The sequence below is a fragment of the Sprattus sprattus genome (assembly GCF_963457725.1).
Source record: "Sprattus sprattus genome assembly, chromosome: 12".
Taxonomy (NCBI): Eukaryota; Metazoa; Chordata; class Actinopteri; order Clupeiformes; family Clupeidae; genus Sprattus; species Sprattus sprattus.
Genome location: NC_137910.1, coordinates 3,022,563 through 3,042,562, shown reverse-complemented (window position 1 = coordinate 3,042,562; position 20,000 = coordinate 3,022,563). Strand labels below are relative to the sequence as shown.

The window sequence follows — 20,000 nt, the reverse complement described above, 5'->3', positions numbered from 1 at the left end:
TGAGAATCAACTCCGCCGAAGTGCAGCTCTCTGCTGCCATCTGTTGGTCATTTTAAGAAGTGCAGAAGTGGCCAGTGGTGGTGTGCCAGAGGTGTTGCTCAAGATAACAAGACAATAGTTTCAAACTGAGCATTGCTGCTTCATTGTTACAGTGAAAACAAAACAAATAAGAGGTCATAAAAGCTTAATAGCTGGTTGGGCCAGTTCACGTTCACATTCCAAAACGGGATTTAGAACATTTTGTGCGGTTGTGGACATTTCACTAAGCCAGGCGAGAGAAAAACGTTTTCAATATTTCACATTAAAGCGCATTTAGATGTGCATGCTTGGCATTTTTGAATAAATAGCTGGTCAGACCTATTTAACAAATATTCTGAAGGAAACCAGTATTGCAGTAAAGATGAAGTTGAAACAAAAGCTTAAAACCAACATGCAAAAAAACGTCTGTTCTGTGAGAACAAATATTCTCATCCTTTCCATTTTAAATCATTGGTGATGTTACAATTTCCTGTTTCCTACTGACAACTTTAAAAGGCAGATGTCACCAAAATGACCAGGCAGGCTATCCACTAAATTCTGTGTTTGGAGAAACTCTGGGCATTGATATACAGTATACACTCATTCACTAACTCACTGATCTGCCTGCTTAAACTAAAGGGTTTCCCATGTCGTTAGATCGTTACATTTACATTTAGTCATTTAGCAGACGCTTTTGTCCAAAGCGACGTACAAAGGGGAGAACAGTCAAGCTACCAGTAAGAGACCTAGTGCAACAATAAATACTACTTTACATAAGAAATAATAAAGAAATAGAAAAGAAAAGTGCAGGAAAGTAACTGATGTAAGTGCAAGTTAAGCACTATTCAGTGCCAGTTAGGAGGGAGGTGCTCTCTGAAGAGTTGGGTCTTCAAGAGCTTCTTAAAGGTAGAGAGGGACGCCCCTGCTCTGGTAGTGCTATGCAGTTCGTTCCACCAACGTGGAACTGCAATGGATGGGTGCATGCACTCACCTGGTGCAGGGGTAGAGTGGGAGGCCTTGGCATTGGCGGGGGGGGCAGACTCCTGCCTGGGGGGCGCAGACTCCTGCCTGGGGGGCTCTGGGGGGGCACTGTTGGTTTGGGCTTCCTTCTCAGGGGCGGGGCCAATGATGGGACCTTCCACCTCAGAGGCACTCAGCTGGGAGGGGTCCTGATCTGGTGGCCCCCTCTCCTGACACACGGATTCCATGGGCTCTCCTGCAGACACACACACACACACACACACACACAAAGACACAGATACAGACACAGACACAGAGACACACACACACACACACACACACACACACACACACAAAAAGACATACACAGACACAGACACACACACACACACACACACACACACACACACAAAAAAAAGTTGATTCTTCTATCCTGGAGGAGACCCATGGAATCTATTTTACCAAAAGGCCAATATCCCCATACATGGCATTTCTGATTGAGAAGCCAATTAAGAGTTAATAACTACTTCACAATGTAGCAGGACTACTCACTTTCAGGGCACCATTTTCTTTACATAGTAACTGTGAAAAGGGAGCTTTGTGACTCTCACCGTCACACTGGCCTTCAGGGATCTCTCCCACAGACAGGAACTTGTTCATCTTCTTCAGGTTCTTCTTGTGGCTTTTGGATGGCTGGAACTTCAAGACATGACACCTGCACGGACACAGATCAAGCTTGAGAGCGCGGTTTTCATTCTACCAATAGTTTACATTCTTTTACTCGCACCCGAAAACGCATTTATATATTTGTTTTGAAGTAGAGCGCGCCTATCCCTATGGACACAGATCAAACCATCACTTGAGCAAGGCACCTAACCCCCGATCACTGCTCCCCGGGCGCAGCCAAAGGCAGCTCACTGCTCCGGGTTAGTGTAACTTCACTTCACTGTGTGTGTTCACTGAGTGCTGTGTGTGTCACTACCCTGGATGGGTCAAATGCAGAGGTGGAATACAGAGTGTGTGTGTGTCTACACCACCTCTGCCATAGAGTCACTTTCACTTTCACTGAGTGCCCACTCAGAATCATGTACCTACACACATCAGTGCAGATGGGATTTTTGAACTGGGGGGGACGCTAACATCTTTTAAACGTTATTTACTGATGATTGTCGCCTTACGTAGGGAGAGTGGTGGGGACGGATCAGGGTCACTATGAATCTGGGGGGGACATGTCCCCCCCATCCCCAGTGCTATCTGCCTACACATAGGATTAGGGCTGGATGATTCATTGCATTTGCGATTTGCCACCAATTTGTTGTTTTTGTTTCTGTAATGAGCAGTTAAATAAAAATGTAAAATGTGGGAAAGAATATTTTACACTAAATGTATCTAATATTGTGTTGGTCATATTTAAATCATTCATTATGTTTTGTTGGGGGAAAAAAAGAGGATAAAATAAAAATAATCGCATATTGAAGCGCAATCGCAATATTTGGATGGAGGGGGGGGGGGGGGGATCGCAATGTGGTTATTTTCCCAAATCGTTTAGCCCTACATAAGATCCATGATAAGACCATGGATCATTTGATCATATTATGAAATAACATGTTCTGATCAACGCCTGAAGCACATGAATAGGTTCAGGACATGCGTTACTTAAGTATGTGTCTCAGGCTGTATTCAAATGTCCAGAGAATTCAATCCCCAAAACTCTCCTGCTTGCCAAAATAAAAAGCTAAACCACCAACAGTGGCTAAGTAGCCAGCTAGCATGCTATCATTCACTTCATTCGTTTATCTGTATGTTCTACTTGTATTATGTAATTTCTTGTCTGTATGTTCTACTTAGTATTAGGTAATGTCCTGTCTTATCTATTGTGCCTGTGCACTTTATATGTTTCACCGTAGGAGAGTGGGACACGTTCTTTAGATTACATTGTATGTCTTGTCATTTGAAGTAATTGACAATGAAGCTAATTTGACTTTGACTTAATTTATGATCCTGGCTATCAGCTGACCATAAAACGCATCAAGGCCCAGATCAGTTGGGCGGTTGATTGAGTCACACCCTCTGCTTTCTGGGGTGTGTGTGCGCTCTTATACTATGTGCACACGAAGTCTAGTTTGTCTTCGTCCGCAACGTGCAGAATACCGATAGCCCTATCATAAATACGAACACTCTCTATCCGCACACGGTTTCCGCAACGATCGAAGTCTGGGGTACAAAGTGAGTAGATTTGAATCGGTACGGGGGCTGGTGTTCGTCTGCAGGGTTTCACGCAACCTGATGACGTCATTGCCCCACGTGATCGTTTTGCAATCTCCAACCACAATATATATAGCTTGTTCTCCCTCAAAATCTCACTTGTGGTGGGCCTCGAATTCACTAACATTAACCCAGCCTTCTGATTTTTGATTAGCCTCCTATCTTGATATAATTCTTCTTATTCAGACGTAACATAACTTTCATGACCACAAATATAAATTGGCCAGCGATTTAATTTGCTTTTTTATTCATAAATGTATGTAAAATGGTCGCAGCAAAGGCTCATGGGAAATGGGATGACAGACATGTCATGTTGTACTGTTCCAAACTCTTTATTATAAATAGAAAAAATAATTATTTTTCTCATATCCTTTAGTCTGACCACTGATTTTATTAACCATCATAATGTAATGTTGTTAATTGGAGCTTGAATGTTTTGTGTAATGTGTTTATCCTCGTGCTGTATAGTCTCTAGGTTTTTCACGTTTTTTCAGTTGTGTAAATAAAGCGCTAAAGCGCCACCCACAGGTGTGAGGTATGTACTACAGCCCTTTAAACACAATCTGGCGGCTCCGTTTTTACGCAAATCTCTCGTTGCCAGCCTCCGTATTTACGAAATTAAAAGATTCGATTGGTGTGAAAAGTAAATCCGATTCGGAGGCCCTAGACTTCGTGTGCATATGACCTTAGACACAGTAGAGACCTCTTACCTGATGGTGTACTGTGGACAGCAGTGTGTGTGTGTGTGTGTGTGTGTGTGTGTGTCTTACCTTATGGTGTACTGTGGACAGCACGTCTTGTTCATGATGGGCTTGTACACGTACTTCCCACTCCTGAGGAGGCAGAGCACAAGACATTAGTAAGAAGACACAAACTTCACATCCATCATGTGGGCTCATGGTTCCCCTGGGATTCTTTTACAAATCTTTTGGCTTGATTAGAAGTAGTGTCATGCAAATTATGTTCATATATTATGTCTACTATTTTGTTTTATTAATTAACAAGTTGTGTATTTGTTTATTGAGTGCTACGCAGTGAGAGTTTTTATTTCCATATACAGTTGAAAAGAAAAATGCTGTACAATGGCGTAGACCTACACTAGTGGTGCACTGGCACTTAAAAGAAAAATCTGTCCAACATTTAGTGTCCATTCCCACACGACACCATTACACTAAATAAACAGTCAAGAAACGGGTTTCACTGTGAGTGGAAATGAGGTATTTGTGTGTGTGTGTGTGTGTGTGTGTGTGTGTGTGTGTGTGTGTGTGTGTAGGGGTGGGGTGTAGTATATTTGCTTGAAATGCCCATCCCTACTTAATACAACTTTGAAATGGCTAGTAATGCTCACACCACAACTACATGGCAATGTGACCTCATGCGGAATAAACACGGGTGTGGTCAATACACATGTTTGTTTTATAAAATCACAGAAAATACTGTAAATCAGTTTTCTATACGGTGCACTTAATAGTTGGGTAAATATGATACGTCTGTAGCATAACACTATTAAATTACGACCACCCTATTAAACAAATGTAACTGTAGGCCACATTTAGTCATGAATAATAAACTGTGTCAAATTTCTGTAGTGGTGCGCCTAATTCAGTACTAACTAGGTTTCCTAGAGGTCAGTTTGAGGGGCTCAGAGATTATGTTAGTCGGTATACAGACAAAACTGTTATGTGGAATGAAATAATTCTGTTATTTTGAATAAAAGCATGATTTTTTTCAAATGAGACACAACTGTGAAAATATAGGAGCTGGTGGCCTCACCGTCGCCATCCTCGATCAATCAGGTCTTGGTAGTCCTGAACTGTCATAGTATGGGACCACATCCCTGAGAGAGAGAGAGAGAGAGAGAGAGAGAGAGAGAGAGAGAGAGGAAGGAGATGGAAGAGAGATTCTTTAACTTCAAAAGACGACTACAGAAATAAGCTTGCATTTATGTGGATTAATTGTTCGTGTCTGTGGATGAATACACTATTAATATCCCGTATCAAGTAAAATACAGCACGAGGCATGGGAAAGGAGAGGCATGTGTGTTAGGCACTCCGAACCAGGATCTTGCGAGGGTTTGTTGTGATGGTTGCAGCCAAAATCAACTGAATTTGTTGCTGGAATTCTCAACATTTGTGATTAAAATTGCAATCGCAAGCAAAGCTACATTTCCATGACTGTGTTTTTGTGCAGAAATGTTGAGGTAATACAATAAAATTGCAATTGCAGGAAATCCTTGAATGTGTGGCAATGTGCAAAATCACATAATTGCAAAATCCTAGAACGACTGATTAGGGGCATAAAAAAAAAAAAAGATGGATTCAGTTACCAATCACAATTCCAGACACAAAGAATTCTTAAATTAAACCCCAACAGGCTGTCAGACACAATTTGCCTTGAAATTCACACCCCTTCTCGTCAAAATAAACGACAGGACTAGGCCATGGCAATCATGCTACTTGCTAATCTGAGCAACTATCTTTTCTGAAGGAGACGGACTTTGAAATCACCCATAATCACACCTCTGAAATCACAAGTTACAAGTCTTTTATTTGTCAGATGCACAAAATGACACAGGGTCAGACAGGGCACTGAAATTCTCAAGACAAGGCACCGCCCAAAGAATCTACCGTTGCGTAACATAACATAGTATAACAGAACAAAACATGACGTACACTCTGTACAAGTACTCTGAACAAAATGTACACATATCAGTGGGTCTCTGTCCACTTTCGGTTGTATGCAAAGGGGTGTACATGGCCAGAGACAGTCATTTATGTATCCATGTGTACAATGCATGCTAGGCCATATGCTCTGTGCAGACTTTACCAGGCCCAGTCTCTAGGGAGAGAGATTCCCACAGTCCAGCGTGACTGTCCTCAGAGGGACCCTTCAGATATCCTCTGGACCATGATCTAATCTTACTCAAAATGTCACACAAACTGGACAGTCAAAAGGAAGTCTTAACTGGACTGCACGCTCTCTCTCTAACACATTCAACAAGTAGTCAAATAACTCAAACAGTGCACAACACTCGTACACACAGACACAGACACAGACACAGACACAGACACACACACACACACACACACACACACACACACACACACACACACACACACACACACACACACACACACACACACACACACACACACACACACACACACACACACACACACACACACACACACACACACACACACACACACACACACACACACACACACACACACACACACACACACACACACACACACACATCTGACCCTGAGAGGAAGTTGCAGATGGACCCAAAGGACAGCCAGTTCCATGGTGAAAGAACTGTGTGGGAGTCTCCTCTCTTTCGTCACACAAACATAACAAACACGGGGCTTAGCCTTCCCCACTGTGATGTTGCTGCAGGCATTAGTGTGTGTTTGGCCTTCTTAATTCCCACACATTGGAGTCGCACAGCTGACCCTTAACAGGGAGCCACTCAGAGACTTTATTCCCACCGTTACGACAGGGCTGATTACAACAACAATATCTTTCCCATCCACACCTTAACCACCTGTGGGGGATTTGGCAAGGTCAAGATGCTACTAGATAAATCTCCTCTGCTGTGGCATTAGGCCCTGTGAGTGTCACCTTTGGCGTCACCTGAAGACAAAACGCTGCCACAATCGCGTGACAGTCTGTGCACAGTAAACGAGACAATCACCTTTTGTAACAGGATTTGTAACAAGAGGGTCCAGTTGTAACCTGGATTGCGGATTAAGACAATTCCCTAAGAGGCTCCTTGTTGAAGCACTTGACTGACGACAGACATTAACAATGTTGTTGGTTGTCATGAAACATTCTGATTTCAGTTCTCAATCAAATAAAGAGTTCCATGCAGAACTGTAAATCTAGAACAGATGCATTCTGCCAGAAGACAGTCCTATTCAAGACCAGCTGGAATACTAATACACTCTGCCTGGGCCATATGAACAAATGCAACCACAAGAAATCAGAACAGCTAACACTACCATCAGAAATAGAAGCAGCCCTCCCAGGTGACTTCAACATTTCAATCTGTATTACTGCCATCATCTACTTTAACAAATGGCAGGCTACTGAATGGCTGCTAAACACAGACCCAACAGCTGCCACTCCGTTTAAATATGTTGACATCAGATGTTGACATCAGCACAATGCGGCCCAACACAAAAGCCATAATCTGATTCTTTGATTCCTGTAACTGATCTTTTAAAAGGCAGGGACAGAGCCAGGGAAAGTAAACACTAAAATCCTTTTAGACCAAAATCAAACAATACATGTTTCGGGTAGATATGGATACACAGGAGAGAGTGTTTAGTTTAGTTTATCAGTTGATGATAAGTAGATTCTGTATACCACACCAGTTTTCCATTAGCAACAGGTGGGTGAGAGCAACAGGGTGGGGTATGGCTTACATTGCATATATGCAGGGCGGGGCTCCACAAGTAGCCTAGGCCCTGTGATAGGTTATTCTATCTCCCCCAAAGGGAGAAGAGGAGTGTAACTTCATTAGCCAATGGGAAATATCCTCCAAAAAAGACCTGCGTGGAGGATGCTGATGGAGAAATGGAACTCATCTGTTGTGCTTAGTACAGTGTAGTGACCTGTGTCCGTGCCAACCAGGAGTCTGGACTGCGTTGATCAAGACTGACAGTGTGACTATAACACACTGACAAATGTTGTGTTTCACTTAAACTATGATTTTTTTCCCCCCCTTGATTAATTGAATGATTAAGAGAACAAGGACTCGGTCCCAACTATCTATGTACATGGTTAATGTCACCAAAACATCACAATTTGGCTTATGAAAGGTAAATGTAAACCCTATTTCACATAGTTATCCATAAAATTGTCAGCTTAAAAACAATCCATAATCGATATTGAATAACCATTATCCCACTTAGCCATCAATTACATCAAAGGTAGAGGGAAGAGGGAGTTTCCCTTTCCCTTGCCCTCCTCGAAGACGAGGAATCTTGTGGCTCATATTCCCACTTGAACCACTTAGGCCTAATCATTGTTACTAGGTCACAAAAGGGTCGAACGACAGACCGACTTGGCCAGAATAATGGCACTGGCTCCAATTCCCACAATGCCAATACGGCAAATTACCATAAAAATAATGGATGGAAGTGGGGTCCTAATGGAGGCTATTTTTCCAGTGAAATAACTTCTCTATTCTACAAATATTCACTAAACTCTGTGGTGAAACCATGAGGTAATTTGGGAAAAATGAAACGAGTCAAAAACCAATCAATAGCCAGTACCCTACAGAAGCTAGTAGCCTACAGAAAAAAATCCGCACCTGTTTTCCCTTTAAAACGCCACACTGAAGATGCTTTAAGACACAGACTTTAAGACGGACCTCTTCCAGGTTTGCTGTGACGGAAGTGGTCCATCATGGCCATGTGTTCCAATCCTCTCCAGAACATGACAGGCTTTTCCAGCACCAGACAGCTTTGTCTGTGCCAGTTGGCTGGAGTTGAGCTAATCCCATTAGCATGATGTAAACCAGAGACTACACTACCTGAAAGGCCTTCAGGATGCTGTGCTTGGCACATGTACATGCACAACCTTTCCATTCACATGGAAGTGACTATGCCCTCTCAAGCTGCTTGCAAACTCACACACAGTTGTTAGAGTTAGTCATCACAATGTCAGACTTGTGCTGTGACACGGATTTGAACCGGGGTTGCTGCGGCCACAACGCAGAGTACTAACCACTATACGGTCACGGCAAGCTTCTTGGGTTACGAGCACAAGGTGGTGTGTTAGGACTGAAAACAGACTTTGACTAAGTTGTTCCATGTAGGTTTATTCTGAAAGTACCTTTCAAAATTCTACAGCGTAATCCACAATCACTGTTGAAAACAGTAGGCTATTTGTTTGTTGACATATAGTTTCAGTTTGTAAATAGGCCTAGATATGGAACGACCAATTATTTCATAGTCAGTCACTTTCCTGGTCCCACTGGTCCAGGCCAGGCTACCAGGTCACGGCCATTAAACACCGACCATTTAGCACAGATTAGTTTTAAAACACAAGACAACGACCAAACAGACCCTCGGAGTCTTAGCACTGCTGAAGTTATTCCCTGTTACTCTAAGATTACCTGTTGGGAGCCTTTTCCACTTCCTGAATGACATAGTGGCTGTCTAATAATAGTGCCCAGATTACAGCAGGGGTGATCCATTAGAGGCCCAAACAGTGAGAGGTAGGCGGAATTGCTCTGGACTATTTATATAACGTTACCCCTCCCTCTCCCCAATCACCACTCAGCTGGTTACAACACAGCCCTGAAGAAAAATCCTTCCCATCTTCTTATTAAGCCAGTTTTAGCGTTGTCTTCAACGGTCACATTTCCGAGAAAGGTGTTGCCCAATGTCAAGATCTAGGTCCACTAGGTCAAGGGGAAGTGAATTGCCGTCTATGTGTGCCAGAAAGTGAAAGCAAAGACTTTGGGGATAGAGACTTAACTCTCGTACACACACACACACACACACACACACACACACAATATCCAAACTTCTCTGGGAGCATAAACAAAGACGAGTTAATGATATTGCAGAATGATATTGCAAATTAGTTATATTTGAAATAATCAATGCTCAAACACTGTTCAAACTTCCCAAGGTTTCCCTAATGTCTCTAAACAAATAGCCCTCTTGCACACTAACAACAAGCAGCCATTCAGAATACAGAAAACAACGTCTTAAGAATCCATTCATTAATTCCATTCATTAATTCCATTTATTAACAGTACTAATACAGCACAGCCAAGCATAAATAAAGCTATGCTAGATATGGACCCTATTGAGAAATCAATACCTTCAGACCAGGCAAAATGACCTATTGAGATTAGACAGCACATACTAGCATGCATTTGCCTTAGCTACACACAGGAGTGGACCTTCAACAAAAAAGTATTATAAATGGAGTAGCCTAGATGCATGTGACTCAACATTTCAACAAACAGCCTTTCAGAATACAGACAACATGTGTTATGATGAGAACATATGCAAGCATGTGAAAGCCACATGCATCATCTCTTCTAGAGCAGTGTTGCAAACTTGCAAAGGTTTGAGTAAAACTCTCAACTGAGAATACCTGAAACTGTAATATATTTTGGCCTATATCCAAACCCCCACACCCCGGCAATTACACATATAGCAAGTTTTTTAAATCTAGGAGTTGGGATGACAGAGGCACCTTAACGACTTTAGGTCCTTGTGTCCCTCTTTGAAGGGTATGAATGTTAAACAAACCAGACAGGTTGGCAGCGCATACTGTGACAAAGCACATTGGTCGAGACTATAAACAAAGATTATCCTCATATTTTAAAGAGGAACTGTGACCCTGGTAACGTTGTTACAAGAATGGCACTTCGCCTATAAGAGCGCATATCAAGGGCAAATGGCATACAACATTCGTACAGGCACCATGCGAGTCAGACCCGCCCCAAAATGTAGCCTACCGGGTTGTTCCTTGGCCCATGCAACACCTTTTCACCAAGTTTCATGCAAATCCTCAGAGTAGTTTATGAGTGATCCTGCGAGCTAACAACCCAACCAACCAACAAAAAAACTAACGGTCACAGGTGAAAACACAACCTCCTTGGCCGAGGTAATTCAACTTAAAGCGTCCAGAATTGCTAAGTAGTGTCGCTGCGGTTTTTTGGCACTGGTTTACTAACCCTACCAGTCAAACGATAGGGACTACCACTAAACATTAGCCTGCAAGAGCCATGACAGCTGAACTGACGTTAGCATTGCCTAACATTAACATACAGTAATTTAGCTCTTATCAAATTGCTTGTGAGGGTATCTTCCAAACAAACGATTATTAACGGGGGGAAACACTTAAATGATACGAAACTATCATGAGGTACAGGTCAGTCTTTCTACTTAGTGTCGCTCCCTAGGCTAGCACAGCTGATTTGCTAAAGCGGTTTGTCAGCCAGATAGCGAGCTAGCTAACATCGACCCAACTGATTCAAGAGATTAAAAAGAAAATTACACACGTTACAATTCTAAAATCTATCTAGTTATAACCTCAACCTCGCAATTTCTACTCACCATGCGAGAAGTTGCCCTTTTCGTTTTTACAATAGCCACAGCGATATCCATCATCTCCACCAAAGTATTCTACAATGCTGTATGAGCTGCCTGCTGCCATCTTCCTAAATGGTCACAACTAACCAGCAGCAGAAAACTACCCGGCGATGTTATGGGGGAACACCTCCTTCCACCATAGAAAGAAGGTACAGGGTACTTAAACAAGGTACTTCAACAAGTCACAAGTATAACAAGTCTAGTATTTTAGTAGGTCTTTCTCATCATAGTTTGGTTACCAGAAAGTCGTAAACTACGATTACACAATGACACCAACTTATCAATATTTAACTACTTTATGGGCACCCGCAATTTTAGCCAGCAGTTTGTTACACTGAACTGTTCTGCACAGGTGAAACTTTATAACCCCCTATGGTTATTATATGATATGCGTAAAGGTTTGTAATTTAGTTTTTTAACAGTTAAAAACCTCAGTTTGGCTGGTGACTAAGAAAACACTCAAAATAGTCTCAGTCAACTCTTTATTTTCGATGGTGGTTCAGTCGATATTGTCAAATTTGTGTAGACTCGATTAACTGTATACCTACTACACATAGGCTGCATGCACCTGCAAGTATATTTTGTGATTTACCTTGCGCCGGTCGGTAGCCTCAAAAAGCTCAAAAAGCTAGCAGGCTAGTACCCTTGCACACCTCAAAGATAACTTGCTATTCAGGCTGCTACTCACCATATGAAATTTTTCCATGAGAAACTCCGCAGTAGCCACATCTATATCCAGATCTTACGCCTTTTGCCTCTACAATAGTGTGCATTTAAAACATATGATTGGTATATATGTTTACGTCCCAGGTACGCGCTGTGTGCCTACATTGGTTGTTTTCAACAGTGTGGCCGGGGGCCCACAAGGGGGCGCCAAGGAGCTGAAAGGGGCTTAAGATAGAAAGTTATTTAAAACATTTAGCCTAATTTATCAAGTGAAATGCACAAACATATGCACGAGGAGCTTTTTAAGGTTACACTCAAAGTAATTTCTATTGAAAATTAGTCAATAATTTATGTAAAAAAAATGTGTGGATCACTGTGCATGCAATTTCTTTGTGCACATAATGTATTTGTTGTTAAGCACTTTGAGCTGCATTCTTTTGCATGAGAGGTACTATATAAATAAAGTGTATTATTATTATTATTATTATTATTATTGTTGTTGTTGTTATTAATAATAATAATAATAAACATTTGCCGTTCATATGTTGGGTTTTATGTGAATTGTGGCACCTACCTAATTTAACAATGACACTCATGGAAGATCTTAATAAATGAGGCCCAAACAAAGCCTTAAAACTAAAGTAATATTCAACTAACATAAAAACTTCAAAGAATATTATACAACTATAGCCCTTTTACTATCTGTGGATATATTGGGAAATGGAAGTGAAGTATTCAGCTTTTTATAATTAGGCAAACGTTGTATATGAATGAGGAATACGTTTGACTTACTGCATTTGACTTTGGTGTGTGTACAGATGGAGTATCAAATATGACGGGCAGGCAGGTTATCACGTTTCCTGTGGCAATGAAGGTTTAGAATGACCTACATGGCTACAGTGCACTGACAGATCCACTCACATTTAGCTAAGATCTGTTTCCTAGTGAAAGAGGGATACTAATCTACCGCCAGTCAAGAGAAGCGGAAAAGAGGAGACACCTGCAGTATACCGGGGTGAATTAAGAAGACTTCATCAAATTTGTTCTGGAAAAAATAACTTTAGGGTCCATAGCATATGTATCCATTAAATATGACTGTCACATTGTATTATGTCATTGCTTGGATAAGGTTTTATTTTCAAACATTTTGATTCTAATGCATATAATAATAATATAATAATTATAAACTTGATTTAATGCAAAACAATGCAGCTCAAAGTGCTTAACAGCAAAGAAATTACGTTGACGAAGAAATGACATGCACAGTGATCCACACAAAAATAGACATTGAATAAAAACAAAACATAAAAACAGGGATAGAGTGCACAAAGATTTAAGATAAAAAATAGAATACATAAAATACATAACATAAGATAGAAAATAAACAAATTAAATAAAAATATATATACACATTTATATTTTTACATTGTATATATATAGTGCAAAGTCGTACCTAGTTAAAGGTTAAGGAGAGATTTTTTTGCTTTCTTATCAAAATGTATTGCGTTTCTTCTTATAGTTTAGGTACTCTTTCTGTTGTCTATAAAATGTATTCAGTATAATGTTGAACATTGTTATTAATTTAACTCTTTAAAACACCCCTTTAAATTTAGGCTAGGCATACTTTCATGTGTCAAATGCACCTGTTTTGTCTAAATACAGGCCTCAGCCAGTAACATGTCGACTCACGAGAGGGAGAGGGAACGAGGTTGAACGACACATATTTCTGCAATACGCTTTTTTCGGCAACAGAGGGCAATCTTTTCTGCCGAACATTTTTTTGCCTCTTTTTCCAAAGGTTTCTGTGTGTGGAAAATTTCGTTTGGCGCAAAAATTCTAATTAGTCATGTTTAAGTGTAGAGGACTATACGGGACTATAACTCTGCTACATTAAGTCCTCTTTTAGGCTATGGAAAGCAGATAATTTTGCTAAGTAGATTTGCGCAGGGTGAGAAATATTGGAAAAACTAAGAACATGCTGGTAATAGGTTACACCACGAAAAGTTTCACATCATACCACGAACGTCACATTTGTTGTGGCTTTAAATATTCAACTGCATGGGATTCTGCTTGTTTTCACAAGAAATCATGGTGGTCTTCCGAGAGAGTCTAAACTATCAGGACAGAAGAAGTTAAAGCAGCATTTTTATCTATTTCCGCTGGGCATTCCAGAGATGCAGATATAGAGGAAATTCAAACAGTCTCATCGTTTGAGGGCACTTCGTTTGCTAGTCCTCCTAATAAAAGTCATGAGCGCTCCATACGAGTGTGGATCACTGGGGGTTGCCAGTGGCTGATGGAAAATAACGCCTCTGCCTCCACCCTGGCTTCACTTACATCCGGGGAAAGTGTAGCGTCACCCACTGACATCTCCAAGAATCGGAGGACGGTGGTGGTGAGGGAGAACAGGACAGTGCTGACCAGGAGAAAAAGAAAGGGCATTTTTCTCAAATAAATCGGCTTTAATAGTATACGTGTGTATCGGAGACAAGAAGCACTGGGGAGTGAGAGCCCTGGACACAAATTAGTTGGAAAACATAACGAAGGAATTTCATTCTTTGGGAAGTGTGACGAGACGGGCAGTGTCAGTTTGCGCTGTCACAACTCGCGGAGAACTGAGGTTAGCTAGCAAGTGGGCTAGCTAGCCGGCAAGCTAAGTTGGTCAAAAGGACTGTTCTATTTTAACTGGGGTCACTGCTCTAAAGGGGACAAGAGCTACCCCATGTTGATTGAATACTAACAAAAGGTAAGGGTTTTATTTTCAGCTGTCATGAAATTCAAGGCAACTTGAACAATTACAGCTAATAGTTAGCCAGGTAGCTATCAATAAGTCAGATATCGTTAGTAGGTTACAAGGGTGGCTAACCAGCTAGCTTGCTTGGTGGATGGAAAACTATTCCATAAACGTAAGCGAGCTAGCTCGTTGACTAGCTGGCATTGTGATAACACCTGCTTTGAGCTAACATCAGCACGCATAGATATGGATCATTTTTCATTGAGCATTGATTTTGAGTTGGCCAAAAATACGTAGAGGACAACATAGAAAACTTTTTTTTCAGGGAGCCCGTTAGGATTGCTAACTCTATCGCTACGGTATCTATATTTAGCAAGCCATTAACGTTACCCCAAGGTAGCAGACACTTCGCTACCCAGAAAGGGCTGTCCGTTTTTAGGTGTCCGTGAACATCAGCCTGACTGCTTTGTTTTCATTATATGCTAAAAATGTTCACCTGACATAGTGTGTGTTTCTCGATAAATGCTAACGACAGTCTGTCAAACTGTCACAGTTCATATTAGCTACAGGGAAGATAAAAGTAGCCAACAAAATAAGCAGACTTGCTGGTCGCCAATTTGAGCTTTTAAAAAAAACGAATTCACTGAAAGTGCAGCACAGTTCTCTTAGTTTATGATCATAATTCAGTAGAAGGCTTAATTACTACATTTCCATCGGTATGCTCGTCATTGGCTGACTCACGTTAGGTCATATCCATGCTTCATAGTCTAAACTTAGGCTAATACAATACTTACACATAATATCAACTTGTACACATTTAGATTCTGTCGAAAACGTTTACGAACTAGACATGATGTTTAAGAAGAAGGGCCATGTGAATGCTAAATTCCGTGCTTCACAGTCATGATGATAAAAAGTCTGTGTACTTTTTTTCGTCTTGTGAAAAAGCCAGACCATTGACTCAGACATGATGCCCTTCCTTTGTAGGGCTGGGTGGATTTGCGCTGTGCCTTCATGCCTGTAATATTTTTCCAGTTTGTCACATTGTGTAAAGCTTTGGTGACAAGCCCTTAGCATTAATCAGCTGTCCAGTGCCAGCGCCATGTTTATCCTGTGTGGACATACGTCCCAGACAGCCATGAGTAAGGCAGTTTATTTTTTCTTACTTGTGCCAAGATATGGATGTAGAGCCGTTCTCAGCCTCTTCTAAATAGTTGTTTTCCTCTGAGCCTTTATACTTGAAAACTAAATGTTCTGTTGTGTTAAAGTGTAACCTACCTTCACTAACTAGCCCTGCACTGAACGGCTGGAAGTTGTTTTGCTTATCTGTGGTTGTACGCTGGCACTGAACTGATTAATGGTTGTAGATGTGCCATTGTGCTGCTGGCCAAAGTCTACAACTGTGCCAGGGCAGTGGGTTGTTCAGCCGGGCAGATCGGTGTGCCAGCAGCACTGTTGAGGATGTTGTAGATTGCTTGAGCCTACTATGCGCTCTGTCATAACACATGGAGGTAGTTACGGACGGCTGTGTGGCTGCTGAACCGTTCTCTCTTGTCCATCAAGCTCTGTGTTTTGTTATGGCGTACGACTGCACTATTTTTAAGTGTTTTTTAAAATGATGAGTTCCTCGCTGAAGACTTTGTTTCTATGTTGTCCACCTCTCTCTCCTCTGCAGAGAGCACTACAAACAGACCATTCTCCTGAGAGCACTTCAGAGCTGCTGGTGGGGCCGGTGAAGACATGTGGGGACCCCAGGACGGAAGCGAGCCCCTATCAAGGATCGCTTCTCAGCCGAGGATGAGGCATTAAGTAGCATAGCCCGGGAGGTATGTTGTCCCTCTCTTTGTCTTTCTTCTTTCAGCTGTGATTTAGATTGCTTCTCAGCCGAGGATGAGGCATTAAGTAGCATAGCCCGGGAGGTATGTTGTCCCTCTCCTTGTCTGTCTTCTGTCTTCTTTCAGCTGTGGTTTAGATGCGATCCCCCATCCCTTCCATCCTTTTCTATCCTTCTCTCTGGAGTCATTGTGTCTCTTTATACTTCCTCACACCCTCTCTCTTTTGTAGCGTTCATTCTACCTCTTCCATTCCGCACTCTCTTGTGCATCAAACACAGTTGTGACCCTCATTCTATTGTGCATCAGACACAGTTTGTGATCCTCACTTTCTTGTGCTTCAGACACACTTGTGACCTGGATATATCAGTGTGCTGAAAGACCCTCTCATATATTTACTGGGTGATGTTGCATGTTGGTTAGAAAATAATCTAAAATGGTTTTACAGAATGGTCGGCAAATGTATTACAGATGGTAAATCCACATGTGTGCATAGAGCTGTAATCTCCAGATGTTGTGTCCCAGATTATTTGACGGCAATCTAAGGTCACATAGTGCAAAACTATGTCTAATATTTATAACGCTGGTCTCATTGGTGTGTAATCTTCTAGTTTTATTTCTGTTTGAATGTTCAAGCGAAGTTCAATGAACTTTACAAGTGGGATTTAGCAGACATAACCAGTTAGCCTATCACACAGCTGAAGAGGATTTAATATGGTTTCAGAGAAAGAGAGAGATTTGAATGGATCCTTTCTGTAATATGGTCAAGACTTGGATAGGCCGATCTTGCTCGACAGCCTGCTTATTCTCATCTGTGTTCATTTTGATGTCATATGGTATTGAGGAAATTTAGCCTAATAACATTTGTAAGAAAACATTTCCTGTCTTCAGGAAATGATCAGAAAAAGTTTAATTGACCCAGCACATTGTGTTTCTTGTATGTCATTTTGTGATCTCAGTTGAAAAGTCCAGAAACTTTAAAATAAAGGGGACCAAAAATAGGTTTGGTCAAATAGAATGGGAAGTAAGCCCTTATCAATTCCAGCATATGGTGCTATATTCTGGGTGGAAGGGAAGTCATGTAATCATTCTTGAATAATTTCAATGCATCAAAATGTTCTTGTGTGGAAGAGATGTTGGCGGGGCAATTAGTGGCACAAAACACAGCCCTGTGGGGCATGAAGCAACAACGCATGTTTGCACATAACACTTGTTTGGTTAACATGCCATGTGCTATGCTGCCAAGCCAGTTCCACGGGGCCAGGCCAGTTTGTGCTGCAGCAGAGGCCCTGGACTGGCTCAGCCCATGCTGGAGACACAGCAGCAGGCAGGGGGGGCTGAGCCAGTAGGGACACGCCTGTCTCTGGAGCCCCCACGGCTGAGAACCGCACGCAGCACACACACGCAGCACACACACGCAGCACACACACGCAGCACACACACGCAGCACACACACGTAGCACACACACAGCAGCACAAACAGCACACGCAGCACACACAACACACGCAGCACACACAACACACGCAGCACACGCAACACACGCAGCGCACGCAACACAGCGGCCGAGCAGCGCCCGCAACACACGCACGACACGCAGCCCATGCACTTGGGAAATGTATCTACCAAATCCATAGCTGCAATGTGCCAAAATTGGTATCAGCATGGTACACTCTTGTATTTCATCATGGCAGTGCTCATTGGTGTGGTGCATAGTTTAATGATTTGGTTGTGGATCTATGGAATGTTCAGTGACCTTTGAATAGATGTGACATTTGTGGTGTTTTTATTTTTATTTTATAGTTTTTTAGTACTTTTAAAGCATTACTTTGAGCAAGCTGCTCGATGCTGGTGGAAGTACAGCATGTCCGTCTGGGATGGGCTGGTACGTAATGGAGGTGCAGTAGATTTCCACCTCACCTGGACTCTGTGCGGTGCATGTCCCAACAGGCAGGCAGGCCTCAGAGAGAAATGTGCAGACATACCTGAGCACTCAGCCAGCAGCTCTTAATGCACAGGCACACTGCAGGCCTCTGATGATAATCTAGAGTGAGTTCAATGTAACGCGCTTTGGGTTTCTTGATAGATGTCTTCCTAAACACTGCACTTAGTTTATTTATTCTGGTGAAAAACACAGCACTAACATGAGGTCTCCCTCTGAGTGTGTTGTGTTAAGCAAACCCAGCCAGGGTGGGGGGGGGGGGGGGGTGAATGGCAGCATTGTTGTGGCGCCCGTCAGGGTGTGGAGCACAGAGTCATTGCGGTACCGTAAGCGGACTCTGTTGAGGAAACAGGAGAATGCTGTTTCTCATAGATACAGCCATCCTAATACGCCCGCACAGCCCAGTGCAGCCGAAGAGTGTGTGTGTGTGTGTGTGTGTGTGTGTGTGTGTGTGTGTGTGTGTGTGTGTGTGTGTGTGTGTGTGTGTGGCCCAGTTCAGCCAGTGAAATGCTGGAAGTGATGCATGACAGCAGCTGAACCAGTCTCCTTCAAAAGAGAGGATGGATTTATGACTGTGAATTGGCACGCATTTCAGACTTCAGCTTCGGGCTCATGTGCGCAAACCATCACGGAGAGAGTTGTTTAACAAATGTGGGGATATGATATGCCAAAACGTATGCAAACATTGTTAATAAACAAGTATGCCTTGCCAAAAATCTGGTAATGTCAATATTGGAGAAGAACCGAGTTGCTGAGTTAGAAGACTCTTCACTCAAAGTGTTGTAGCACTTTTCGTGTTATATTTTTTGGATGATGACTGTATCAGACTAATGTGGGATAAAAAAATAATTTAATTAAATGTGAAACATATATTTTTTTATCCCACACTGTACTAATTCTGATCCAAAAATGAAACCATATGGAGCCTCACCCCCTTAGCTGCAGAGCTACCATAAACGCTTGAATCATCTGACCAGTCTGGGCTGAGACCATCATTAATCATGGTGTTTATGTGATAAGGCAACAAATAGCTGCTCAGTAAACTACACACTCCTGCATGCATAGCCTTAAAACTAACTGTAATGATAACAGTGACCAAACGCTGACACCATTACTTCCAAACACTTTCTCTAAATATGTGGCTGCAGTTAAAATCACACTAGCATACAGTCACTGCCCTGGTTTCACTGAAACTGGTTTAAAAGTAGATTTGAGGCTCATAGTGACATGCTACTATACTATTCTTTTTTTTTTATTATTCATTTTTTAATATGAGCATAGTACAAGAAGAAGGCTAATTGATACAGGATTCAACTTGGTTAATCACATTGAACCTAACCTGGTCAAGAGGTAGTTGAAATAAGATTTTTTCTTTTCCCATCCACCAATGCCACTGTTTGTGTGACATTACTGCTGGCTGTAATCCGACCTATATGCACGTACACCTGCAGTATGT

The 20,000-nt window shown here is 42.0% G+C and overlaps 2 protein-coding genes across 2 annotated transcripts in view; one reads left to right on the top strand and one right to left on the bottom strand.

The window, feature by feature from the left end:
- ate1 (arginyltransferase 1) overlaps positions 1-11,440 on the bottom strand; it is a 64,866-nt gene extending 53,426 nt beyond the window's left edge. The window contains 5 exon segments of the mRNA XM_080848550.1: positions 1,010-1,234; positions 1,590-1,693; positions 4,014-4,076; positions 5,017-5,080; positions 11,337-11,440. Of these exon segments, the coding sequence (XP_080704676.1) occupies positions 1,010-1,234; positions 1,590-1,693; positions 4,014-4,076; positions 5,017-5,080; positions 11,337-11,436 (556 nt within the window). The 5' untranslated portion in view covers positions 11,437-11,440.
- Positions 11,441-14,417: 2,977 nt separating this feature from the next.
- lrrfip2 (leucine rich repeat (in FLII) interacting protein 2) overlaps positions 14,418-20,000 on the top strand; it is a 37,384-nt gene continuing 31,801 nt past the window's right edge. Inside the window, exons 1-2 of the mRNA XM_080848486.1 lie at positions 14,418-14,784; positions 16,448-16,598. The gene's annotated coding sequence lies outside the window, so the exon portion shown is untranslated. The remainder of the gene's footprint in view (positions 14,785-16,447; positions 16,599-20,000) is intronic.